The sequence below is a fragment of the Salmo salar genome, unplaced genomic scaffold, assembly GCF_905237065.1.
Source record: "Salmo salar unplaced genomic scaffold, Ssal_v3.1, whole genome shotgun sequence".
Classification (NCBI taxonomy): Eukaryota; Metazoa; Chordata; class Actinopteri; order Salmoniformes; family Salmonidae; genus Salmo; species Salmo salar.
This window is the reverse complement of record NW_025548882.1, coordinates 119976-135690: the sequence shown is the minus strand read 5'-3', so window position 1 is coordinate 135690 and position 15715 is coordinate 119976. Positions and strand designations below refer to the sequence as shown.

The following is a 15715-nucleotide window of genomic DNA, read 5'->3' as shown; positions in this document are numbered from 1 at the left end:
CTAACCTGCGGTAGCCTAGAAAAGTAGAGATTCTCAGCCCCGCCAAAAAGCTTGTGTCAGCACTATGCCTTCTTGTGGATGGAATGAACTACTTACTAGGGACATAAGGTAATGTTATGAAATTGGGCTCCATGTAATTAACTAGTTTTCATCAGAAAAAAACATTGTTAAAAATGGAATATGTCCAGCCTACTTGAGGCGCCCTGAAAATAATATTCAAAAGTTTGGTCCTGGACACAGAGGGGTTAAACACTAAAGTTACTGTCCATCTAGTGAAGAGAGGAGAACCGGACAGAGGTAGCCAGCATCAGTCAACGAGAGAGGGAGGATAGGATAACTGGGATGCTGCTGGTAGAGTAGCTAGCTAGCTAGCTTACCGAGCTGTACCGACTAGCTAGGATAACTAGGATGCTGCTGGTAGAATAGCTAGCTAGCTTACCGAGCTGTACCGACTAGCTTGGATAACTAGGATGCTGCTGGTAGAGTAGCTAGCTAACTTACCTAGCTGTAAAGACTAGCTACGATAACTAGGATGCTGCTGGTAGAGTATCTAGCTAGCTTACCTAGCTGTACCGACTAGCTAGGATAACTAGGATGCTGCTGGTAGAGTAGCTAGCTAGCTTACCTAGCTGTACCGACTAGCTAGGATGCTGCTGGTAGAGTATCTAGCTAGCTTACCGAGCTGTACCGACTAGCTAGGATAACTAGGATGCTGCTGGTAGAGTAGCTAGCTAGCTTACCTAGCTGTACCGACTAGCTAGGATAACTAGGATGCTACTGGTAGAGTAGCTAGCTAGCTTACCTAGCTGTACCGACTAGCTAGGATAACTAGGATGCTGCTGGTAGAGTAGCTAGCTAGCTTACCTAGCTAGGATAACTAGGATGCTGCTGGTAGAGTAGCTAGCTAGCTTACCTAGCTGTACCGACTAGATAGGATAACTAGGATGCTGCTGGTAGAGTAGCTAGCTAGCTTACCTAGCTGTACCGACTAGCTAGGATATCTAGGATGCTGCTGGTCGAGTAGCTAGCTAGCTAGCTTACCTAGCTGTACCGACTAGCTAGGATAACTAGGATGCTGCTGGTAGAGTAGCTAGCTAGCTTACCTAGCTGTACCGACTAGCTAGGATAACTAGGATGCTGCTGGTAGAGTAGCTAGCTAGCTTACCTAACTGTACCAACAAGCTAGGATAACTAGGATCCTGCTGGTAGAGTAGCTAGCTAGCTTACCTAGCTGTACCGACTAGCTTGGCTAGCTAGCAGGACGTTCGTCTGTCCCTCATCTCGATGATGACGACGAATCCAGTGAACCACAAAATGAAACAAGGATAGAGAGTGAAAAGGATCTGGCTACACTCATACGGTCCCTGACCGTAAAGCAAAAAGGAAATTGAACAATAAAACTTCGGCGTTTCAACACTGTAACAAACTCTGTCGTTATTCCCCAAGATCACCTCAGCCCACTCTGCGCGTAACCGGTACAATATGCTTTGCGCCACACTGTACGTGGACGCGGACAGATCTGTTTCTGTACAGGGATGCGGGCAGTTTCAGAACGTGGACATGAGCAGTGCAACACAATCAACTAAACCCAATGTTTACAGTGGGTTAAATTAGTAATATTCATTTTTTATTATTATGTTAAACAAACATTCTACGTTTTTTATAACAATATTTTCAGATCTAGGCCCATGTCCACAAAGCGTCTCAGAGTAGAAAATTGGTCGTATAAGTACTGAGAATAAAGACATTTTACACTTATGTTACACTTATGGGTATAAATTAAAGCTATGCATGAAGTCTCTAGTCCCACCTAGTCGGCAGATATTTAGAACACCTCGTGAGCTGTCCTAAGTAGTTAAGAGTTAACAGCAGGTGTCTTGATAATACAATAGAATAATGCAGCGAGTCAGTGGTTCCTGAGCCACATGTAATTGCTTTGCAGTAGTTAAAAATAATGTTTTATATCTCTATATGGTCAATCCATAAATAATATATGTCTTGTGCTTTTGGCAATGATTTATGTATAATACTTATGTATAACAAGTGATACCATGTATGTCTCCAAAGCGTTTTGTCTTCATTTTGGCAGATTAATTTATGCTAATTTCTCAAGATTAACTCAGGTTTTCGTCCAGCGGCTAAGGAGTTGGAGCTGTGGCAGGAGTTGGACCTGTGGTCCAAAGGTGGCTGGTTTATATCCCGGGCCGGCGCTGGAAAAACGTGAGGAATTGATCTGACCCCTGGAGGTCTGCTGGGTTCACATCCTCAAAACGTTCACCTTTCGTTGATCAGAACTTTCTTTTCTAAGAGTGTAAAATTAACACGTTTATCTTTTGATTATTTAATTATCTACATCATGTTATTTCAAGTTATCCCTTTGGAGCGCAACATCACATTGTTAAAAAAATTCTCCTAAATTTGGCATGGCTATAAATTGGGCAATTGAAGACATCTAGGGCGTAATCTGTGTTCGATGAAAATGAACATTGTATGCAACGTTGCAGGCAACATTATTGGCAAGGGACTTGATGCCTACTATGCCAAAGCTATTTAGAGTTGTTAAACGGGTGTGAAGAGTGTGTTGATATAACGGGAATATTGTCAAAATTCTTCTTGTAACAACGATCAGAATTGGTAAAGAAAATATGCATTCCATTATATTAGGCAATAATTAAGAGTAGGCAAAGTGGTCGTGTCATGTGAAAATTCTATCAAATGTGTTACATTGCAACGAGTACAGTCAGGGTGCCGTGGAGCCCCTGCAGTACCTCCACAGACCCCGGATTGAGAACCCCTGCAGTACCTCCACAGACCCCGGATTGAGAACCCCTGATTTAGCAGATGCTCTTATCCAGAGAGATTTACAGTAACTGCATTCATCTTAAGATAGCTATTTATTTTGGAAATAAAGTTAATAAATTCTTCATAAAATTGTCATCTTACCTCTTAGCTTTGGTGTCATGTCCCCCAGAGAGATGCATTTTAGAGGCAGGGCCCCCTCCTCTCTCTCCCCAGAGAGACTCATTTTAGAGCACTGACCCCTAAACAGAGATCCAACATGTTGATTGTGGTCAACACAGGGACAACTAAACAGAGATCCAGCATGTTGGTTGTGGTCAACACAGGGACAACTAAACAGAGATCCAGCATGTTGGTTGTGGTTAACACAGTGACAACTAAACAGAGATCCAGCATGTTGGTTGTGGTTAACACAGTGACAACTAAACAGAGATCCAGCATGTTGGTTGTGGTTAACACAGTGACAACTAAACAGAGATCCAACATGTTGGTTGTGGTTAACACAGTGACAACTAAACAGAGATCCAGCATGTTGGTTGTGGTTAACACAGTGACAACTAAACAGAGATCCAACATGTTGATTGTGGTTAACACAGTGACAACTAAACAGAGATCCAGCATGTTGGTTGTGGTTAACACAGTGACAACTAAACAGAGATCCAACATGTTGGTTGTGGTTAACACAGTAACAACTAAACAGAGATCCAGCATGTTGGTTGTGGTTAACACAGTGACAACTAAACAGAGATCCAGCATGTTGGTTGTGGTTAACACAGTGACAACTAAACAGAGATCCAACATGTTGGTTGTGGTTAACACAGTAATTCTTTAATGTCAATTGTTCTCATGTATTCATTATCTCTTTGAGAAATAAAATATTTACTAACAGACATAGAAACTGTCAGGTGATTTAATGCATCACATGAACATGTAGTTGTGACATTTCATCTCTATGTTAACTGTCAATAATAATAATAATAAAATGTGTCACTGTTTGTCTCAGACACACACACACACACACAGGGAGGGAATGTTGTCTTTGTTTAATATTGTTTTAGGACATCGAAAATGGACAAAAGGATTAGCCGATGGATTATGAAAACAACAAAAATAATGGGAGAAATGGGAGAAATGACTAGAGAGAGTGTTTTTTAACTCACTGACCATGACCCATGAGTTCTTCTTACCTTTGTTCAGTAGAAAAGTCTCCCTCTCTAAACGCTATAGGTTGCAGCATAGACCGGTCACTCTTCATGGACACACAGCTGGGTACAGGGGAGGCTGGTCTCTCCTGCTTGATTGGGCTTCAACACAACAGAGACAAACATCACATCTCTCATCTACTCTGAGCTCAGATGGGGAAACATAAGAAGAGGTTCATTCCAAAACGCTATATATCCATTTTCAGAAATGTTCTTTAATTAGCTTTTATTGTTTAAAGAAATTATGAAAGAGATTGGTGTGTTTTTTCACTATCTATGTCACGTCCTGACCAGCAGAGGGTGTTGTGTAGTTTTGGTCAGGACGTGGCAGAGTATGTCTGTGTATGTGTGTTCTGGGTGTTGTATTTCTATGTGGGTCTGTATGGCTCCCGATCAGGGACAGCTGGTGATCGTTGTTCCTGATTGGGAGTCATATAATTAGGAGTATGTTTGTCACTTGGGTTTGTGGGTGGTTGTGCTGACACTGCTAGTCTTTTGGGATGTACGTAGCATGTTATTAGTCATTCTGTTTATTGTTTTTTCCCGTGGATACTTTGCTCTTATATATTAAAAGATGAGTATCTACATTTCACTTGCTGCAGTTTGGTCTCTTCAACATGGCTGTAATTATGACAGAACCACCCACCACAACAAGACCAAGCAGCGGAAAAGGGAGCAGGACGCTGAATATATGGACTATTCTGAGGAAATAGACTTCGACATGGACACTTGTGAGAAATGGACTTGGGAACAGATTCTGGCCGGAGAGGGCCCGGGCGAAAGGCTGGTGAGGACCGGGAACGCTACCGGGGTACATGACTGGCGAGGAAGCCGGAGAGGCACCCCCAATAATTTTTTGGGGGGCACACGGGTAGTTTGGCTAGGCCTAGGAAGAGCCATAAGCCAGCTACCCGTGAGTACATGGAGGAGCGTATGGAGTGGAGGGCGCCGTGTTTCGCTGAGGTGCGCACTATCTCGCCCATACGCACGCACAGTCCGGTGCGCGCCATTCCAGCCCCTCGCAGATGCCGTGCTAGAGTGGGCATCCAGCCTGGTAGGAGGATGCCTGCGCAGCGCGTCTGGTCGCCGGTACGCCTCCTAGGACCAGGCTACCCTACTCCCGCTCTATGCACGGCAACCATCAGGCCCCTGCACAGCCCAGTTCGCCCTGTACCAGCACCCCGCTCGTACAGGGCTGTTAGTTCCATCCAGCCAGGATGGGTTGTGCAGGTGGGGCGGTCACGGCCACCTGTGCGCCTCCATGGCCCAGTCTATCCGGTTCCTGCCTCTCGTGCTATCTCAGAAGTGAGTTCCTCCAGTCTGGCACGACCAGTACCAGCAACCCGGACCAAGCTTCCCATGAGTTGGCCTAGTCCTATTCAGCCTGTTCCCGCTCCTCGCACTAGCCCTAGGGTGCGTGTCTTCAGCCTGGTACCACCTCTACCAGCCCCACGCACCAGGCTTCCAGTGCGTCGGCCCAGCCTCAAGAGCCCGGCACCAGTGTGCAGTCCAGAGTATCCGGCACCAGTGTGCAGTCCAGAGTATCCGGCACCAGTGTGCAGTCCAGAGTATCCGGCACCAGTGTGCAGTCCAGAGTATCCGGCACCAGTGTGCAGTCCAGAGTATCCGGCACCAGTGTGCAGTCCAGAGTATCCGGAACCAGTGTGCAGTCCAGAGTATCCGGCACCAGTGTCTAGTCCGGAACCGAGGGAGACTGCCTGCGACCCGGAACCGAGGGAGACTGCCTGCGACCCGGAACCGAGGGAGACTGCCTGCGACCCGGAACCGAGGGAGACTGCCTGCGACCCGGAACCGAGGGAGTCTGCCTGCGACCCGGAACCGAGGGAGTCTGCCTGCGACCCGGAACTGAAGGAGTCTACCTGCGACTCAGAACTGAATGTGACTAACTGTGTATTGAATGAGTTTGCCTACAGCGTGGAAATGAAGGAACCTGCCCACGATCCACAGCGGATTGAGCCTGTCTACGACCCGGACCCCAATGAGTCTGCCTACAACCTGGAGGGCAGGAGGCCGGAACCAGAGCCACCTCCAGGATAGTTGGGGAGGGAGGGTGTAGCACAGTGCCGTTGTTGACGGCAGCCACCCTCCCTTCCCTCCCTTATTGTTTAGGGGTATTTGTATTTGTTTTTCTTGTGGTTTTGGGGGATTTTGTGGTTTCTTTTTTAGGTGCATTCGGGGTAGGCACCTTTAGGGGGGGTACTGTCACGTCCTGACCAGCAGAGGGTGTTGTGTAGTTTTGGTCAGGACGTGGCAGAGTATGTCTGTATGTGTGTTCTGGGTGTTGTATTTCTATGTGGGTCTGTGTGGCTCCCGAACAGGGACAGCTGGTGATCATTGTTCCTGATTGGGAGTCATATAATTAGGAGTATGTTTGTCACTTGGGTTTGTGGGTGGTTGTGCTAACACCGCTAGTCTTTTGTTTGTATGTAGCCTGTTAGCCTGTAGTTAGTAGTTATTGTTTTTCCTGTGGATGCTTTGCTCGTATATATTAAAAAGATGAGTATCCACATTCCGTCTGCAGTTTGGTCCATTCAACACAGCAACAACCGTTACTAATATGCTGCTGTAAATAGGCATACTAGGTTATTGTACTTCATCAGCCAGTTAGCTTCAACAGGACACATGTCCTACCATCAGCCAGTAAGCTTCAACAGGACACATGTCCTACCATCAGCCAGTAAGCTTCAACAGGACACATGTCCTACCATCAGCCAGTAAGCTTCAACAGGACACATGTCCTACCATCAGCCAGTTAGCTTTAACAGGACACATGTCCTACCATCAGCCAGTTTACTTCAACAGGACACATGTCCTACCATCAGCCAGTAAGCTTCAACAGGACACATGTCCTACCATCAGCCAGTAAGCTTCAACAGGACACATGTCCTACCATCAGCCAGTTAGCTTCAACAGGACACATGTCCTACCATCAGCCAGTTAGCTTCAACAGGGCACATGTCCTACCATCAGCCAGTTAGCTTCAACAGGACACATGTCCTACCATTTGAAATGATGGTGTGAGGAACACTTCCCTGCTGAAATATATGGGTTGGTCAACAGTACATTCCACTCTGTATCAGATTTTCATTGATACACCGTTAACTGATTTAAAGTTAAACATAAAAACGAGTGATAGGTTACTGTTAGATAGTGATAGGCTCCTGTTAGATAGTGATAGGCTCCTGTTAGATAGTGATAGGCTACTGCTAGATAGTGATAGGCTCCTGTTAGATAGTGATAGGCTACTGCTAGATAGTGATAGGCTCCTGTTAGATAGTGCTAGGCTACTGCTAGATAGTGATAGGCTCCTGTTAGATAGTGATAGGCTACTGCTAGATAGTGATAGGCTCCTGTTAGATAGTGATAGGCTACTGTTAGATAGTGATAGTCTACTGTTAGATAGTGATAGGCTACTGCTAGATAGTGATAGGCTCCTGTTAGATAGTGATAGGCTACTGCTAGATAGTGATAGGCTCCTGTTAGATAGTGCTAGGCTACTGCTAGATAGTGATAGGCTCCTGTTAGATAGTGATAGGCTACTGCTAGATAGTGATAGGCTCCTGTTAGATAGTGATAGGCTACTGCTAGATAGTGATAGGCTCCTGTTAGATAGTGATAGGCTACTGCTAGATAGTGATAGGCTCCTGTTAGATAGTGATAGTCTTTTGGTACGTAGCCTGTTAGTCGTTTTTTTTTGTTGTTGTTTATTGTTTTTTCCCGTGGATACTTTGCTCTTATATATTAAAAAGATGAGTATCTACATTTCACCTGCTGCAGTTTGGTCTCTTCAACACGGCTGTAATTATGACAATCTAATCATGGCATGGGGTTGTTCAATGACAGACATGTATTTGTTTAAAATCTATCACTTGATGGTTTCATTTCAGAGACAAATAATCATGTTTTTTTCTAAATGCTACATACACAGTAATAATATATCTCTGCCTCACTGTCAGAGAAATCAGTAGTACTGCTAGGTTTTACAGTCAAATGTGACCGACCGTCTCAATTCGGTCGTATGTAGCAACATTTGAAATAGTGTTTTTTACATTAGATAATTTTACCTTTATTTAACTAGGCAAGTCAGTTAAGAACAAATTCTTATTTACAATGATGGCCTAGGAACAGTGGGTTAACTGCCTTGTTCAGTGGCAGAAAGACAGATTTTTTTTTTTCCTTGTCAGCTCAGGGATTCAATCTACCAACCTTTCCTTTCGGTTACAAGTCCAGCGCTCTAACCTGCGGTAGCCTAGAAAAGTAGAGAATCTCAGCCCCGCCAAAAAGCTTGTGTCAGCACTATGCCTTCTTGTGGATGGAATGAACTACTTACTAGGGACATAAGGTAATGTTATGAAATTGGGCTCCATGTAATTAACTAGTTTTCATCAGAAAAAAAACATTGTTAAAAATGGAATATGTCCAGCCTACTTGAGGCGCCCTGAAAATAATATTCAAAAGTTTGGTCCTTGGACACAGAGGGGTTAAACATTAAAGTTACTGTCCATCTAGTGAAGAGAGGAGAACCGGACAGAGGTAGCCAGCATCCGTCAACGAGAGAGGGAGGATAGGATAACTAGGATGCTGCTGGTAGAGTAGCTAGCTAGTTTACCTGCTGTACCGACTAGCTAGGATAACTAGGATGCTGCTGGTAGAGTAGCTAGCTAGCTTACCTAGCTGTACCGACTAGCGAGGATAACTGGGATGCTGCTGGTAGAGTAGCTAGCTAGCTTACCTAGCTAGGATAACTAGGATGCTGCTGGTAGAGTAGCTAGCTAGCTTACCGAGCTGTACCGACTAGCTTGGATAACTAGGATGCTGCTGGTAGAGTAGCTAGCTAACTTACCTAGCTGTAAAGACTAGCTACGATAACTAGGATGCTGCTGGTAGAGTATCTAGCTAGCTTACCTAGCTGTACCGACTAGCTAGGATAACTAGGATGCTGCTGGTAGAGTAGCTAGCTAGCTTACCTAGCTGTACCGACTAGCTAGGATGCTGCTGGTAGAGTATCTAGCTAGCTTACCGAGCTGTACCGACTAGCTAGGATAACTAGGATGCTGCTGGTAGAGTAGCTAGCTAGCTTACCTAGCTGTACCGACTAGCTAGGATAACTAGGATGCTACTGGTAGAGTAGCTAGCTAGCTTACCTAGCTGTACCGACCAGCTAGGATAACTAGGATGCTGCTGGTAGAGTAGCTAGCTAGCTTACCTAGCTAGGATAACTAGGATGCTGCTGGTAGAGTAGCTAGCTAGCTTACCTAGCTGTACCGACTAGATAGGATAACTAGGATGCTGCTGGTAGAGTAGCTAGCTAGCTTACCTAGCTGTACCGACTAGCTAGGATATCTAGGATGCTGCTGGTCGAGTAGCTAGCTAGCTAGCTTACCTAGCTGTACCGACTAGCTAGGATAACTAGGATGCTGCTGGTAGAGTAGCTAGCTAGCTTACCTAGCTGTACCGACTAGCTAGGATAACTAGGATGCTGCTGGTAGAGTAGCTAGCTAGCTTACCTAACTGTACCAACAAGCTAGGATAACTAGGATCCTGCTGGTAGAGTAGCTAGCTAGCTTACCTAGCTGTACCGACTAGCTTGGCTAGCTAGCAGGACGTTCGTCTGTCCCTCATCTCGATGATGACGACGAATCCAGTGAACCACAAAATGAAACAAGGATAGAGAGTGAAAAGGATCTGGCTACACTCATACGGTCCCTGACCGTAAAGCAAAAAAGGAAATTGAACAATAAAACTTCGGCGTTTCAACACTGTAACAAACTCTGTCGTTATTCCCCAAGATCACCTCAGCCCACTCTGCGCGTAACCGGTACAATATGCTTTGCGCCACACTGTACGTGGACGCGGACAGATCTGTTTCTGTACAGGGATGCGGGCAGTTTCAGAACGTGGACATGAGCAGTGCAACACAATCAACTAAACCCAATGTTTACAGTGGGTTAAATTAGTAATATTCATTTTTTATTATTATGTTAAACAAACATTCTACGTTTTTTTATAACAATATTTTCAGATCTAGGCCCATGTCCACAAAGCGTCTCAGAGTAGAAAATTGGTCGTATAAGTACTGAGAATAAAGACATTTTACACTTATGTTACACTTATGGGTATAAATTAAAGCTATGCATGAAGTCTCTAGTCCCACCTAGTCGGCAGATATTTAGAACACCTCGTGAGCTGTCCTAAGTAGTTAAGAGTTAACAGCAGGTGTCTTGATAATACAATAGAATAATGCAGCGAGTCAGTGGTTCCTGAGCCACATGTAATTGCTTTGCAGTAGTTAAAAATAATGTTTTATATCTCTATATGGTCAATCCATAAATAATATATGTCTTGTGCTTTTGGCAATGATTTATGTATAATACTTATGTATAACAAGTGATACCATGTATGTCTCCAAAGCGTTTTGTCTTCATTTTGGCAGATTAATTTATGCTAATTTCTCAAGATTAACTCAGGTTTTCGTCCAGCGGCTAAGGAGTTGGAGCTGTGGCAGGAGTTGGACCTGTGGTCCAAAGGTGGCTGGTTTATATCCCGGGCCGGGCGCTGGAAAAAACGTGAGGAATTGATCTGACCCCTGGAGGTCTGCTGGGTTCACATCCTCAAAACGTTCACCTTTCGTTGATCAGAACTCTAGAGGTTCTTCTTCACTGAACCTAAATATATATAACTTTTAGTAATTCCATATATTAAGGAAGTGATAGAAGCCTTTTTGGTTCAATAAGGAACCTTCTTTTCTAAGAGTGTAAAATTAACACGTTTATCTTTTGATTATTTAATTATCTACATCATGTTATTTCAAGTTATCCCTTTGGGAGCGCAACATCACATTGTTAAAAAAATTATCCTAAATTTGGCATGGCTATAAATTGGGCAATTGAAGACATCTAGGGCGTAATCTGTGTTCGATGAAAATGAACATTGTATGCAACGTTGCAGGCAACATTATTGGCAAGGGACTTGATGCCTACTATGCCAAAGCTATTTAGAGTTGTTAAACGGGTGTGAAGAGTGTGTTGATATAACGGGAATATTGTCAAAATTCTTCTTGTAACAACGATCAGAATTGGTAAAGAAAATATGCATTCCATTATATTAGGCAATAATTAAGAGTAGGCAAAGTGGTCGTGTCATGTGAAAATTCTATCAAATGTGTTACATTGCAACGAGTACAGTCAGGGTGCCGTGGAGCCCCTGCAGTACCTCCACAGACCCCGGATTGAGAACCCCTGCAGTACCTCCACAGACCCCGGATTGAGAACCCCTGATTTAGCAGATGCTCTTATCCAGAGAGATTTACAGTAACTGCATTCATCTTAAGATAGCTATTTATTTTGGAAATAAAGTTAATAAATTCTTCATAAAATTGTCATCTTACCTCTTAGCTTTGGTGTCATGTCCCCCAGAGAGATGCATTTTAGAGGCAGGGCCCCCCTCCTCTCTCTCCCCAGAGAGACTCATTTTAGAGCACTGACCCCTAAACAGAGATCCAACATGTTGATTGTGGTCAACACAGGGACAACTAAACAGAGATCCAGCATGTTGGTTGTGGTCAACACAGGGACAACTAAACAGAGATCCAGCATGTTGGTTGTGGTTAACACAGTGACAACTAAACAGAGATCCAGCATGTTGGTTGTGGTTAACACAGTGACAACTAAACAGAGATCCAACATGTTGGTTGTGGTTAACACAGTGACAACTAAACAGAGATCCAACATGTTGATTGTGGTCAACACAGGGACAACTAAACAGAGATCCAGCATGTTGGTTGTGGTTAACACAGTGACAACTAAACAGAGATCCAACATGTTGGTTGTGGTTAACACAGTGACAACTAAACAGAGATCCAGCATGTTGGTTGTGGTCAACACAGTGACAACTAAACAGAGATCCAGCATGTTGGTTGTGGTCAACACAGTGACTAATTCTTGAATGTCAATTGTTCTCATTCATTCATTATCTCTTTGAGAAATATATTTTTAACAACTTTCTCTTTTACTTCTCTACATTCATGAAGAAAAAGATGTACTATTTACTCCATACATTTTCCCTGACACCCAAAAGTACTCGTTACATGTTGAATGCTTAGCAGGACAGAAAACGGTCCAATTTGAACACTTATCAAGAGAACATCCCTACTGCCTCTGATCTGGAGGACTAACTAAACAGAGAACATCCCTGGTCATCCCTACTGCCTCTGATCTGGAGGACTAACTAAACAGAGAACATCCCTGGTCATCCCTACTGCGGACTCACTAAACAGAGAACATCCCTGGTCATCCCTACTGCCTCTGATCTGGAGGACTCACTAAACAGAGAACATCCCTGGTCATCCCTACTGTCTCTGATCTGGAGGACTCACTAAACAGAGAACATCCCTGGTCATCCCTACTGCCTCTGATCTGAAGGACTCACTAAACAGAGAACATCCCTGGTCATCCCTGCCTCTGATCTGGAGGACTCACTAAACACAAATGCTTCATTTTTAAATGATGTCTGAGTGTTGGAGTGTGACCCTGGCTATCCGTAAATTAAAATAACAAGAAAATTGTGCCGTCTGGTTTGCTTAATAAAAGGAATTTTAAATTATCACTACTTTACTTTTACTTTTGATGCTTAAGTATATTTTAGCAATTACATTTACTTTTGATACTTAATTATATTTGAAACCAAATACTTTGACTTTTACTGAAGAAGTATTTTACTGGGTGACTTTCACTTTTAATTGAGTCATTTTCTATTAAGGTGTCTTTACTTTTACTCCAGTATGAGAATTGAGTACTTTTTCCACCACTGTTCTAACGTTCTAGAGACATATGAGCCACAGTTTCAACAGACATTTTGTAACTGCGTGGGCTACAAAGTTACTTTCAGTTTCATATAAGGAAATAAAACAACGGTCACAGGGTGAATTTGTTTTGCATTGCCCGGCTCCCCGGGTGCGCAGAGTTTACGCATTTTAGACCATTCCATTGGTCCTTAAAGAAAAACTCCACTCACCTGTAGCACCGGGCCATGCAAAACTAACTTTCCACTGTCGCAGGGCACTGAGACACAGAGTTCTAAACCCAGATGCGTTTCTTCAAGACATCTCTCTTACATTATTTTAGCTAAACATATAATTTACTGGAAACCAAGTTTAGCTGTGTTTTTTCCTCCAGAATGTGAGTTACTGTAGGACTATAATAATTGTTAACAGGCCTACAAACCCAAAAGGTTTTAATTATTTGAGAATGTTAATTTGTATGCCTCAAATATTAAACTGTCATAAAATATTTAATGATTAGTTGAATCAGGTGTGTACGTGCTGGTAAGAACAAAAGGATTGAGAAACCCTGAGATAAACATAAAACCATATAATGTAAAAGCTCCTCCGCCATCTTTACCAGACGTTTTACTGATAACATGTAGACCTACTGATTAGTTTCCACTTTGAAAACTGCTGTCTGTCAGCAACTCAGCTCAAGTAGCAGTTCTACTAACTAGTAATATCTCATTCCTAGTATTCATTCTCTTACTCTGTCCATTAGAATAGATTATTGTTCAGAAATACTTACTTTATTTTTCAATAATCTCCATGTAGTGTTTTCTGCTCTGTCGTCTCAAAATGGATCCTGAACAAAAGAACAACTTTACTTTCGGTTTCAATCAGCCGTCTCCCCACCCTGAAAATAAAGTGTTTTATTGGTATCTTCCACTAGATGGCAGTAAATACCTGCTGTAACTACACTTTATAACTATGTGTTCTGTTTCATACAGGCAGTGTCCCAGAGTTGGATTGCTGATCTAGGATCAGGTCCCCCTCTCCATGTAATCTGATTCATTATGATCTAGGATCAGGTCCCCCCTCTCCATTTAATCTGATTCATTATGATCTAGGATCAGGTCCCCTCTCCAAGTAATCTGATTCATTATGATCTAGGATCAGGTCCCTCCTCTCCATGTAATCTGATTCATTATGATCTAGGATCAGGTCCCCCTCTCCATTTAATCTGATTCATTATGATCTAGGATCAGGTCCCCCTCTCCATGGAATCTGATTCATTATGACATAGGATCAGGTCCCCCTCTCCAAGTAATCTGATTCATTATGATCTAGGATCAGGTCCCCCCTCTCCATGTAATCTGATTCATTATGATCTAGGATCAGGTCCCCCCTCTCCATGTAATCTGATTCATTATGATCTAGGATCAGGTCCCCCCTCTCCATGTAATCTGATTCATTATGATCTAGGATCAGGTCCCTCCTCTCCATGTAATCTGATTCATTATGATCTAGGATCAGGTCCCTCCTCTCAATGTAATCTGATTCATTATGACATAGGATCAGGTCCCCCCTCTCCATGTAATCTGATTCATTATGATCTAGGATCAGTTCCCCCTCTCCATGTAATCTGATTCATTATGATCTAGGATCAGGTCCCCCCCTCTCCATGTAATCTGATTCATTATGATCTAGGATCAGGTCCCCCCTCTCCATGTAATCTGATTCATTATGATCTAGGATCAGGTCCTCCTCTCCATGTAATCTGATTCATTATGACATAGGATCAGGTCCCCCCTCTCCATGTAATCTGATTCATTATGATCTAGGATCAGGTCCTCCTCTCCATGTAATCTGATTCATTATGACATAGGATCAGGTCCCCCCTCTCCAAGTAATCTGATTCATTATGATCTAGGATCAGGTCCCCCCTCTCCATGTAATCTGATTCATTATGATCTAGGATCAGGTCCCCCTCTCCATGTAATCTGATTCATTATGATCTAGGATCAGGTCCCCCTCTCCATGTAATCTGATTCATTATGATCTAGGATCAGGTCCCTCCTCTCCATGTAATCTGATTCATTATGATCTAGGATCAGGTCCCTCCTCTCAATGTAATCTGATTCATTATGACATAGGATCAGGTCCCCCCCTCTCCATGTAATCTGATTCATTATGATCTAGGATCAGTTCCCCCCTCTCCATGTAATCTGATTCATTATGATCTAGGATCAGGTCCCCCCTCTCCATGTAATCTGATTCATTATGATCTAGGATCAGGTCCCCCTCTCCATGTAATCTGATTCATTATGATCTAGGATCAGGTCCTCCTCTCCATGTAATCTGATTCATTATGACATAGGATCAGGTCCCCCCTCTCCATGTAATCTGATTCATTATGATCTAGGATCAGGTCCTCCTCTCCATGTTATCTGATTCATTATGACATAGGATCAGGTCCCCCCTCTCCATGTTATCTGATTCATTATGATCTAGGATCAGGTCCCCCCTCTCCATGTAATCTGATTCATTATGATCTAGGATCAGGTCCCCCTCTCCATGTAATCTGATTCATTATGATCTAGGATCAGGTCCCCCTCTCCATGTAATCTGATTCATTATGATCTAGGATCAGGTCCCCCCTCTCCATGTAATCTGATTCATTATGATCTAGGATCGGGTCGCCCCTCTCCATGTAATCTGATTCATTATGATCTAGGATCAGGTCCCCCCCTCTCCATGTAATCTGATTCATTATGATCTAGGATTGGGTCCCCCCTCTCCATGTAATCTGATTCATTATGATATAGGATCAGGTCCCCCCTCTCCATGTAATCTGATTCATTATGATCTAGGATCAGGTCCCCCTCTCCATGTAATCTGATTCATTATGATCTAGGATCAGGTCCCCCTC

General features: G+C 43.4%; 1 protein-coding gene across 1 annotated transcript in view; it reads right to left on the bottom strand.

Annotated features, from left to right (window-relative positions):
- The window catches only part of LOC106593087 (NLR family CARD domain-containing protein 3-like), a 56388-nt gene extending 42687 nt beyond the window's left edge, over positions 1-13701 (bottom strand). The window contains exons 1-2 of the mRNA XM_045712807.1: positions 13592-13701; positions 11410-11508 (exon numbers count right to left, since the gene is read on the bottom strand). Coding sequence (XP_045568763.1) covers positions 11410-11492 — 83 coding nt within the window. The 5' untranslated portion in view covers positions 11493-11508; positions 13592-13701. The remainder of the gene's footprint in view (positions 1-11409; positions 11509-13591) is intronic.
- Between the last annotated feature and the right edge of the window lie 2014 nt (positions 13702-15715).